The 12,067-nt window shown below is 41.7% G+C and overlaps 1 protein-coding gene across 1 annotated transcript in view; it reads left to right on the top strand.

The window, feature by feature from the left end:
- Positions 1–2,810: 2,810 nt before the first annotated feature.
- Positions 2,811–12,067, top strand: part of pstpip2 (proline-serine-threonine phosphatase interacting protein 2) — a gene marked incomplete at its 5' end in the record, with an annotated part of 12,031 nt that continues 2,774 nt past the window's right edge. Inside the window, 9 exons of the mRNA XM_083657789.1 lie at positions 2,811–2,843; positions 4,054–4,154; positions 6,016–6,090; positions 7,404–7,438; positions 7,980–8,086; positions 8,181–8,243; positions 10,836–10,934; positions 11,061–11,106; positions 11,998–12,067. The exon at positions 11,998–12,067 is cut by the window's right edge and continues 10 nt beyond it. Of these exons, the coding sequence (XP_083513915.1) occupies positions 2,811–2,843; positions 4,054–4,154; positions 6,016–6,090; positions 7,404–7,438; positions 7,980–8,086; positions 8,181–8,243; positions 10,836–10,934; positions 11,061–11,106; positions 11,998–12,067 (629 nt within the window). The remainder of the gene's footprint in view (positions 2,844–4,053; positions 4,155–6,015; positions 6,091–7,403; positions 7,439–7,979; positions 8,087–8,180; positions 8,244–10,835; positions 10,935–11,060; positions 11,107–11,997) is intronic.

Genomic DNA, 12,067 nt, shown 5'->3' on the forward strand with positions numbered 1-12,067 from the left:
TGTGTCTCTTCATGTCTCCTTTCTGACCAAAACCTTTACCACAGACTGAGCAATTAAATTGTGCCTCTCCTGTGTGGACTATCATGTGTGTCTTCAAAGTTCCTTTACGACCAAAACCTTTACCACAGACTGAGCAATTAAATTTTTTATCTCCTGTGTGGACTATCATGTGTGACTTCAAGTGTTGCTTAAGACCAAAACCTTTACCACAGACTGAGCAATTAAATGGTTTATCTCCTGTGTGGACTATCATGTGTCTGTTCAAGACTCTTTTCTGACCAAAACCTTTACCACAGACTGAGCAATTAAATTGTTTATCTCCTGTGTGGACTATCATGTGTCTCTTCAAGTATCCTTTCTGACCAAAACCTTTACCACAGACTGAGCATTTACATTGTTTATCTCCTGTGTGGACTATCATGTGTATCTTCAAGTGTTGCTTAAGACCAAAACCTTTACCACAGACTGAGCAATTAAATTGTTTATCTCCTGTGTGGACTATCATGTGTGTCTTCAAGTGTCTCTGTGAGTCTAAACCTGACTGAGGTTCACTAGTTTCCATGCATTCATCATCATTGTCTTCAGTCTCAGAAGAGTCTGAAGTCTTGTCATCACTAGTTGGTTGTGAATTACTAGCTGGATCTGATACTCCACAGTCCTCTGCATCAGCTTCTGTTTTCATCTGTTCAGTTGAGCTGCTGGCTAGAGGCTCTGTCTCTCTCTTCTCCTCAGTTTGGCTTTGATGAAGCTGTAAGGACTGAGGTTTCTCTTCCTCATATTCACTCTTCACAAGGACAACAGAGAATGGGAACTTGGTGATATCATCAGCCTCCTCCGGCCGTTGAAGCTGCTCTCCCCCCTGACTGATCCATAGTTCCTCCTGTTCCTCTTTAATGTGTGGAGACTCTGGGTCCTCCTGTTCCTCTTTAATATGTGGGGGCTCTGGGTCCTCCTGTTCCTCTTTAATATCATGTGGGGGCTCTGGGTCCTCCTGTTCATCTTTAATATCATGTGGGGGCTCTGGGTCCTCCTGTTCCTCTTTAATATCATGTGGGGGCTCCTGTTCCTCTTTAATATCATGTGGGGGCTCTGGGTCCTCCTGCTCCTCTTTAATATCATGTGGGGGCTCTGGGTCCTCCTGTTCCTCTTTAATATCATGTGGGGGCTCTGGGTCCTCCTGTTCCTCTTTAATATCATGTGGGGGCTCTGGGTCCTCCTGTTCCTCTTTAATATCATGTGGGGGCTCTGGGTCCTCCTGTTCCTCTTTAATATCATGTGGGGGCTCTGGGTCCTCCTGGTGCAGACTGGGGCTCCACTCCTGCTGCTCAGTCGGAACCTCTTCTTTAACCAACAGCTGCTGGAGGTCTGGAGGCAAGGCTTCTCTGTGTAACGGCCACTGCACCCGACACAGCTTCACCACAGCTCTCAGCTTCTGGACTTTAGACATTTTAATGTTCACACAGTGACAGACTGGAACTTTTCCTCCTGAACTGTGACCAACTTTACCTTTCTAAGCTCCAATAAATAGCTTCACAGCTAACGTTAGCTTCACAGCTAAACCATTCATCTGAGTCCATTAAGTCTTCTTCTTCCTCTGAGTTAACGGAGTCCCGCCCCGCTTCCACTTTATATACTCGCGTTAATATCACCCGCACATACGAGTCTTCTGCTTGTAAATTAACCCTCTGAAAGGAGGTGGAAATAATACGCTAGGCTACTGCTAACGTTACTCTCGTGCATGCGTGATGTCACCGGATGTCACACAAAAAATGCTTCTTCTTCTTTAAGGTTTATTGGCGGTTGGCAAAGAACGAATTGGTGCATTACCGCCACCAACTGGTATGGAGTGGACACACACACGCACACACGCACACACACAAATGCGTCGAGCGCGTCATACAAAGCCACGCCCTCCGCGGGGGACGCACTTTTCTTTTAATACATCCATGGGACGCACACGAAAAAGCGGCCGGGCGGTGTTTAAATTCAAGGAAAAGTATAGCTCATACGGTAGAGAGCTCGGTTTGAACGTCGTGGTGTTGAATTTTGCGCTTGTCTCGTAAGCCGAGGATTTGTGGTTCGAATCCAGGAGGAAACTTTGTGCGCCCCCGCGAGCAGGGGGGGCATTCTCGCCGGGGGGGCATTTCTCGGCATAACACCGGCGTATACTAATTTAAAGTGCATGTATAAACAGCTAGGCTATCTGTAGCACAGCATTTAATTAGGCTACCAACAATAGCCTACACATCCTGTCAGTACCAAGAGAAGAGTAGGCTAGATCAGCAGATAGATCGGTCAAAGATCACGTGCTCAGTTGGTTTCAGCATGTTTCAAACATTAGGTCACGAGGCGCTCTCATTTCTCTATCGGATTTCTCAAAGGAAATTGCAATTAGGGGAACAGAAAATTGCGCAAATCTCAAAACCAATAAAACGTCTGATTACAGAAAACTCGTCCTTTACCCCCCCCCCCCCCCCCCCCACACACACACACACACACACACACACACACACACACACAGTTGAGCCAATGAGCCCTTCCCTCTGTCTGTTTCTCTCTCTCTGCCTGCCTCTGTCTCTCTCTCTCTCTCACACACACACGCACGCACACACGCACACACACACACACACACACACACACACACACACACACACACACACACACACACACACACACACACACACAGCTGACAGGCAGGCTCCTCTGTGCCCAGCCCACAGCGCTTATTGCACTGTCGCTAACTAGCCCACATTCGACCGGCTACTAAACTAAACCTATAAACTGCGGACATATCTGTCCTGGCTGTCGTGATGAAAAACCTTCATTTCAAGGACTACTTTTGGGTAAGTGTGCTCTGTTATTGGCCTATTATTAAGGTCACAAAATGAGGGTTAGTGATGTTAGGCTTAGGGGTGTAGTGGTAGCCTAAATAGCCTACAGAGGTGGGTAAACTATCCACGGTGAGTATACCCCTTGTTTCCCCTCATTGACTAATAGGTGAGTAAACTATTTGCCTCATTTCAAAGAGGTGATAAATTGCATTTACAAGCGTTTTCCCTGATTAGGCTATATCATACCTCGCAAACATTAACCCAATCAAGACAATCGTGTGGCAATAAGTATTTTCCTGTGGTATTACTATTTTCCCAGTAGACTATTTTCACAGCAGTTGTGTATTATGGATGGAATGCTGGAGTGATCAGTTTCTCAGGAGTACTTTCGCCATTTCCCAGCCTTTGGTAGCATACCTGATTTATACAAAAAAAGAAGAAGTAATTTGGCTATCTAGATTCCAATATAGACTATTATTTAAGAAAGATATGATGACAATAATTATTTGTATGGCATAATTTGTATAATGATCGAAAATCGACCCACTGATCTTGACATCAGGATGGTTGCTATAGCCTAGTTGCTATGATTACAGACCTGCAACCGCAGCAGACCCAAATTATGGGGAATAGCAACTCAAAACATCAATTGACAAAGACTGGCTCACTGTGAATTGACTGTGTTGTAGGCTAGAGTTGCCTCAGGTGTGAGTTTCACATGTTTAGACAGAGACTTCAGGTGAGACCTCAGTCTGAGAAAGAGTAAGGCTAGACAAGGTAAACGGTGTGACTGACCACTGCTCCCCAAAATCCTTTAAGGAGAACTTTGCAGAACAACAATAATGCAGATTTATTTTGCACATGATCTCACACACTGCTAAAAATTAAACAGTTTTGCATGAATCCATTTACTGTAGTTGGACAGTCATGTGCTGTGTGTTGTGTGATCTGTGTAGTATAATTAATTAATGTGACTTGTGTCACCAGTGATCTATGACTGTGTTATGTTGTTGTTTGTCATTGCAAAATACATTTCCTATGGGGACAGTAAACTCTGTGAAGTAGCATATAACTGATATAATTCATAAACAAGACATATCTAAACACATGATATAGCCTACATCATCTATAAATAACCTTATACACACTTGCAGCTAAAAACAAAGATAATGAACACATATTTAAATTTGACTCTAATATCTAATGTCCATCTGACTGACAGAACTCTGACCTGACCAGCACAGGAGGCTACGATGCCATCATCCAGCATCACAATGATGGCAAGAGGACATGCAAGGAGGTGGAGGACTTCATGAAAGCCAGGTAATGAGGCACTTAAAAGTGTTTTAAGTTAAAACACGGGATATGGCAACGCCTGTCTGATGTGCTGCACAAGGAAGGACAATCCATAGAAGAAGAAGAATATGGTGTGGTCTAATTGCCTTCAGACCAGCACTACCCGCCCTAGCTGTGGAATTTGAACTGGTCTGCACATACTCTACTGTACAAAATCTATTTATGATACACGATTTGCAATGTTTCAGATTTCCAACGGACTGTGGAGACAGATTGGCACGTCTAGAGCAGAGGGAGCAGAGAAGGTCAAAGGAAAACGTGATGGCTTGGTAGAAATGTAATAGAAGTGATGGAGGAAAAGAGATAAAGAGTCAGGTGGTGGGAGTGAGGACAGGAGAGGACAGATAAACTTGCCTACATTTTGCTGAGTCATGGTAGTGTGAAACATGACCAAGTTTCAAAATGTGTTAGTGAGTGGAATGGAGAAGGTTTACAAATTGAAGTCTATGAAGACGTTTGTAGTGGAGTGCAAGGTGAACATGCAGAGGTCAAAGACGGCAATGAAATAGAGTAACATTTCTCTGTGGCGAGGCTGAAGTTACCTATAGGAGTGTAAAGGGTGTTCTGTTTTTGCCTGATATTCAGAGTCAGGATGAATGACCGTTTCATTTTCAACTGGATTATTGTGAATGTAGTGAGAGAGCGATTCAGGGCTGGTTAAGTTAAGTTAAGTTAAGTTAAGTTAAGTTAAGTTAAGTGGTGCAACTCATGTCTCTTCAGGAAATATGCTCAGAAGCTCATCTAAGACATCATAAAGCAGACCTTTGGAGCAATACATGGTTACAGTGACAGCATGGACTTCAGACACAACTGAGAGAGAGAGGCAGGACAAGAACTTTACCATTAGGGGCGATCTAAGTATTGCCTTATGGAAGAGCAAATTTAGACTATTAATATAATTAATTAATTATAATAATAATTAATTAATTTGGCCAACATTCTCCAGTGCTGAGAATAAAGCTGCTGCTACTCAAGTAAAAAAAAAAAACATTACTAGTATGGTACAATGATTACCCCCCTTTCTCGCACACCTGCTGCACACACACATATATACTGTCGATATGTGATTACTAGTATCCATCTTATCAAAAAGTCCAGTTGGAGGCAGTGGTAATGTGAAAGAGCATTGTCCATTGTAACTACTGATAAACACTTTTATAGATGGAGTCAGCATACATGCAGAAACAATTGCACAGATATGTATCGACTTGTGCAGAGCCAGAGAATATACACAAATATGTGCAGATTGGAAATTGCACATAAACATAATCTTTATGTTCATTGCTTTGGTCTAGGTCTTTGTATTGTTATTTGGACTTCCTGATTATGGCAGAGTCAACAAAATATCAGGGACTTCCGGTGCTGATTGCTAAACTTTGTCCAGATTAATCTTCCTGCACCTGGGTGCACACCTGGATCTTCGTATAGCTCGTCACAGCCAACCTTTTAATCTTAGCTGAAATTTGTCAATCTGTTCAGCAGTTGTTGATCTGTAATAATTTATTCATATCAAACTGAGCTGAAGGGGCATGGTCAACCATTCTAGTTTAGCGGCTCTACTCTGGGAGGCCTGTTGGTTTTGGCTTTAATATGAACATTTCATAAACATGCAGGTGAAAATATACTTAATGAACAATATTTTGACATTCATTAAAAAAAAATGGTTTTCTATGAAATCATCAGGGTCAAAAGGGGCCTAAGTGCACTAAAGTGCCCAAAGAGTTCAGTGTGCTATACTGATTTCAGTGCAGTCTCGCCATACGTGCTTAATAACAAGGGATTACTGTTGATCGTGATTTTCCAGCGTGTGTCTGTCTCTTTCATCCAGGGCATCGATTGAAGAGCGGTATGCCAAAGATCTCCTAGGTCTGTCCAGGAAGGTGTGCGGACACAACGAGATGAAGTAAGCAACCTCATGTGTTCAAGTGACGTTTTCAGCTCGATTTACCGCTGTGGAAAGCTCTGTCGCAGTATGTCGGATGCAAGTATCATACAGAGACATTATGACAGCAGCTATAGTGTCTGGTCAGCACGTCTGAGACCACAGTATCTTGACTGAGTGGTTTTCACACTTGGAAGTGCAATAGCGTCAACATACACTGGGGTGAGAACCAACTTTACAGGAACGCCAAAAGAAAGAAATGTCAATATTTTGTACTGACTTTATTTATTAAATTCAATCTTTAATATGAAAAAAAAAAAATAACCAGGGCCAAAAGGTTAAGTACACTCTAAGTGCCCAAATAGCTCAGTGTGTTCAGATGTTTTGGTTTTTCATTAATAACTGGTTTGTTTTAAAATTCACATGTGCCCTTTTTGGCAATAGAAACAGCTCATCAAGAGCTTCCATTTGATATATATAACTCATTTTCACCCAAAATGATCACCTCTAAAGCTCTATGTCATTGTCCACTGTGCACTGACCTGAAGATGTGAACCCCTCTCACTCAGGTAATAATATCTGTAATTAGTCTAAGTTAGTTATTGTAGCTGCTCCGGCATCTAGATTATGTCGACATGTCTAGTTCCCATTCTGTCAGTGATCACTTGATCAGCACGACTCTGCGGTGTAACACAAGTTTCTGTTTGAAGGCGGTGGGGATGGGAAGAGGAAGGGGGGGGGGGGGGGGGGGTGGGGGGGGGGGGGTTGGGGGTGTATAGGGGGGGGGGTGTAAGGGGAACTTAAATTATTCTACAATACTGTATACAGTGCTGGGATAATTAATATATATACATATTACATATACATACATACATAATAATATGTATGTAATATTGATACATCTATGTTACAATGTGCGATTATTTTATACAGCATTTATCAAGTAGTCATATCAATTGTGTGTGTTTTTGTGCATTGGTTACAGTGTGTGTGTGTGTGTGTGTGTGTGTGTGTGTGTGTGTGTGTGTGTGTGTGTGTGTGTGTGTGTGTGTGTGTGTGTGTGTGTGTGTGTGTGTGTTTTAGTTGAAGCCAGTGATATTTAGTCTGTGCGCTTTTGGACTTAACCCAGACATAACAGTTCTATACTCGGTAACCCTGACATAGCTTGAAATACCGCAACCCCCCCCCCCACACACACACACACACACGTCCCAACCACACACCGACTTGCCAGCAAAGTGTTATCTATAGTTTGTGTGTGTGTGTGTGTATGTGTGATGTAACTCAGTACACAATTTCCCCCCATAACCCCCTTTTTCTTATTGTTTTTCAAGCACATTAAAGAGATCCCTGGACAAGTTCAAATTAGGTAAGTGCTCGACGGTCTCTAATAAAACTACTATAGAGAGGCAAAGTGACCGCCTACTTCCTGCTTCAGCACTGTACCAGAGATTTTCATCCGCCATTTATTTTCCCATACACATTTGTAAAATGCGTATAAAAATTGTTTTACTGGTTCAAACCAAACGGTACAGATTTAGAAACAGGAGAGAACGCATAACATTTCACTGGGACCAAAACGTAAAAAAAAAATGCGGGTTTAAAGAAAATAATTCTTCGATGTTGTGTTTTTAAGTTTTGGTCCGAGTGAAATGTTCTATGGTCTGTCCCGATTATAGCGTTAGCCGAACCGTTTGGTTCGACGAAGCACAACTATTTTATAAGCATTTTACGAAATGCCTATGGGAAAATAAATGGCGGATGAAAATCTCTGGTACAGTGCTGCTGAAGCAGGAAGTGACGTTCCACTTTGCCTCTCTATTCAGCTTGCAGTTATTATGATGCCATTTCTCATGGTCCGCTGACTACGCTCATGTCTCCATGTATGTCACAATGTCCAACGTTTTCAGAGAGTGAACATGTGAGTCTATCACACCTACAACTGGCACACAGCATGAGGGAGGAGGCCAAGAAGCTGGAAGACTTCAGAGAGAAACAAAAAGAGGCACGGAAAAAGGTGAGTGTTTTTCACCAGCAGCTCTGTGGTGATCATGGTGAACACAACACATATCAAGTGTGATAACGGTATAGACACAACTCTGTTGTTACAGGTAGAGCTGCAGATGGACCATCACCACAAACAGAAGGTTTCACAGTTCAAGAAAACCATGGAGGTGAATAGGAGGTCTGACCTCTGTGTTTTTCTAAAATATTTGGGCTCTGTCTTTGTGATGGCACATGCCATTGCACAATAGCGAGGCAAAGTGGAACGTCACTTCCTGCTTCAGCGCTGTACCAGAGATTTTCATCCGCCATTCATTTTCCCATAGACATTTCGTAAAATGCGTATAAAATAGTTGTACTTCGTCGAACCCAACGGTTCAGCTAACGCTATAATCGGGAGAGACCATAGAACATTTCACTCGGACCAAAACTCGAAAAAATATTTTCCTTAAACCCGCATTCTTTTTACGTTCTGCTCCCAGTGAAATGTTATGCGATCTCTCTTGTTTCTAAATATATCCGTACCGTTTGGTTTGAACCAGTAAAACTATTTTTATACGCATTTTACGAAATGTGTATGGGGAAATAAATGGCGGATGAAAATCTCTGGTACAGCGCTGAAGCAGGAAGTAGGTGGTCAACTTTGCCTCTCTATAGCACATTGCGGGGCATTGCAAAAAAAATTCTCTCTCTCTCGCCTGCGTCCGTTTGACATTTGGTGACTTGCTGTGAACTTGACTGTGTTAAGTGGGAGGAGAGCAGCAGCAGCAGAAGGGGTGCGTCAGTAACGACCAAGCAGCCGCAGTGAAATTTGGTGTGAAGGGTTACGGGAATGTGTGCTTTCCACCAGCCACCACACGCCTTCTGTTCTGACCCACCAGGGCGTGTTGTGCCAATGGCCAAATTCACTTTGATATAAATCCCTTGAGCAGGAGAAAATAAGAGACTAGGGATGTTCATCAATTATCGAAAATCGATAATCGATCGTTAAGGATTGGAATCGATCCTGTGGCATTTGGATCGATTTTTTAATTATTAAATTTTTTTTTTTTTTTTTTTTTTTTTTTTTTTTTTTTTGGACTAGGTTTGGGTGGAATTCGTTACTCCTCGCCCCACTCCATTGCACAGCCGACTAACGTGAGGTGGAGCTTCATATAGTCTCTAGTTTTCTGGCTGGGCACGGGCCTTTGTGCCAACAAAACTGTTTTAAACATGGGAAATTCACACCGGCATGCGCCGGGGACAGCAGTGTTGGAGAGGAGACACATTGAAATAAAGAGTTCATTGAGGAGAACACGTTGTCTTTCGTATTTTCTGCCATAGGCATTCATTTTGTAAAAAAAAAAAAAAAAAAAAAAATTGAAAATATTGAAAATTTTCTAAGTATTAATAAAATCGATAATCGATAATTGATCGTTAATTCTCACCGATTATCGATTTTGGAAATTTTTCAAAATGAACATCCCTATAAGAGACAACATCATCCTTCCAGCATGTGGCTGTGGTGTGAGTGATTGTCAACCAACAGAGATCTGTCAGTATGGCCCCGTGTTGCACGGAGTGGAGACTGTGGACGGGTCGGCGTCCTCTAGATCAGAGGTTCTCAAATGTTTTTCAGCCAAGGACCCCCTTACAAGATAGAAAATATACCGGGGACCCCCTCATTCTGATTTGTGATTTTGGGTTAAGCTCAATTGTTTCCACGGTAACGTGCTTGACTTTTAAATTGATACGTTTGTTAGATTAGAATGTAATCCATGAACCATTTTAGATTTAAAGCATACAATATTTTTGTTGAACTATGAAGCTTTTGCAAAAAAAAAAAGTTTTTCGTTTTATTTTCCTGAAAACTTTTCGCGGACCCCCTGGCAAAGTGCCACGGACCCCTGGGGGTCCCTGCCCAGACCCCCATTTGAGAACCACTGCTCTAGATCATGTCAGAAGCCCCCCTTCCGTAACCAAACTGCCTGGGGTTCATTACATTCCTTACATTTGGCAATTGTTCTTCAAGGATGATAGATAGATAGATAGATAGATAGATAGATAGATAGATAGATAGATAGATAGATAGATAGATGATTGATTGATTGATTGATTGATTGATTGATTGACTGATTGATTGATTATTTAAGGTCCTCCAGCAGGAAATGTGTCTCCACTGATCACTGAACTGATTAGTTTCAGTTGTGTTCTAAAAACAGTGAAATTGCCATTCTTAGTCCATCTAGGTCCTTCCTCTTTGGAGAAGGAAGTTTTGGTTTTCACATAGTTGTGTTAGGGAACAGTTTGGAACCTAGCTCATGTCCTGACTATCATTGTACTATAGCAAACCCTGCAACAGGAAGTACGTTGGGGCAATTTAGAGTGTTTATCTTGTGGAGTTGAAACCGTCTATCGACCGGTCTGGGAAGTGAACCACAGGACATCTTTAACCACTATGAAAATGACCACCGAAAGAGGAACCACTTGTCATGCATCATTCAAATGCCTAAAGATAAATTGCAACCTGTTGTTCTTGGGCAGTGAGACTGTATGTGCTCTGGTTTACATAGAGAAAGACAAGTTGGTGGTAGAAGTGTAAAAGAAAAAAAAGATGGAGATACAGAAGCAACAGCTAAAAAAAATAAAAAATAAAATAAGGGCTCCAGATTATAAAACGGACCAACATGAGTGTATCACTGTTGAATTCCAAAGTGTAACGGTACAACAGACACACTGAAACACTCATAATGCTAATGCTAACCCTGCTATAACGTCCCCAGTCTAAGAAGACCTATGAGCAGAAGTGTCGAGATAAAGAAGACGCAGATCAGAACGTGAACAGAAACGCAAACGCCACCAACACCAAGCACATAGAGAAGGTACAGTAGTAGCCTACCAGTCACTCGGAGCTGGAAATGCTAAATACTAGTTATACTGCTTTATTCAGCATATTCTCACCGTTTGAGACTATAGTGTTCATGTGTCGTTTCCTTGCCACCTCTCAGCTCTACACAAAAGCACAACAATCAAAACAGAATGCAGAAGAAGCGGGTAAGTTCCCAACAGACTTTGTGCACACTACATACTGTACAGTACACTGCAAATCACTCATCACCAAATTGAAGTATGCTTTGAATTTGATTTGATTTGAATTTGATGTTAATCAGATTCATATACAGTGTTGGGCAAGTTACTGAAAATTGGTAATTAGTTAACTTACAGTTACTAGTTACTTCTCTCAAAAAGTAATTTAATTACTTTAAAGTGACTAGTTACTTCAAAGTAATTAGTTACTAGGGAAACCAGGGACAGGGGTTGCAAATTAGCCTTGGCTAGAAACCTGTATGCATGACATCTCTTTTGTAGGTCATATGAAATAATGTTCTATGCATTTGTCCCTGCTCAATAAACGAAAAAATAAAAAATAAAAATAAAGTAACTTTTCCGTTACTTTTAAAAGTCTGCTTCGATTGTCTTATTAACGCACACATTATGTTAGTGTTGCTGTGCCACAGTGTGGCATTGAACATTCACTTATTGGGGAGGCTTATAGCCTATCAAGGTCATTAGCCTCTGGGGCTCTGGCTGCAGCTCTCTCCCCGGACTAGGTCTGAGGATCAGAAACCGGATAATCCTCTGAAGTTGTCAGTTTTTCATGTCCTAAAGTAACTAGTAACTAGCCCAGTTACTATTTTAGTAACTGTAACTGAGTTACTAAATTTGAAAAGTAATTACTTAGATTAGCTACTAGTTACTGCAAGAAGTATTTAAGTTACAGTAACTAGTTACTCCCAACACTGTTCATATATACTACACAGGAGACTGGGGTGGCCAGCGCAACTGTGAAAACGCTCTGTGTATCTGATCGTGTTTGTGTATTTAAACCGTTGCTGGGTGTAATAATTAAATAATTGATTGGGTGTATATATATTTGATTGGCAGACAGGATTTACCTACAGAATGTGACTGCACTGGGGCAGATTAGAGATGTCTGGCTGAAGGAGCATGTCAA

The sequence above is a fragment of the Poromitra crassiceps genome (assembly GCF_964638095.1).
Source record: "Poromitra crassiceps genome assembly, chromosome: 21".
In the NCBI taxonomy this organism is placed as follows: Eukaryota; Metazoa; Chordata; class Actinopteri; order Beryciformes; family Melamphaidae; genus Poromitra; species Poromitra crassiceps.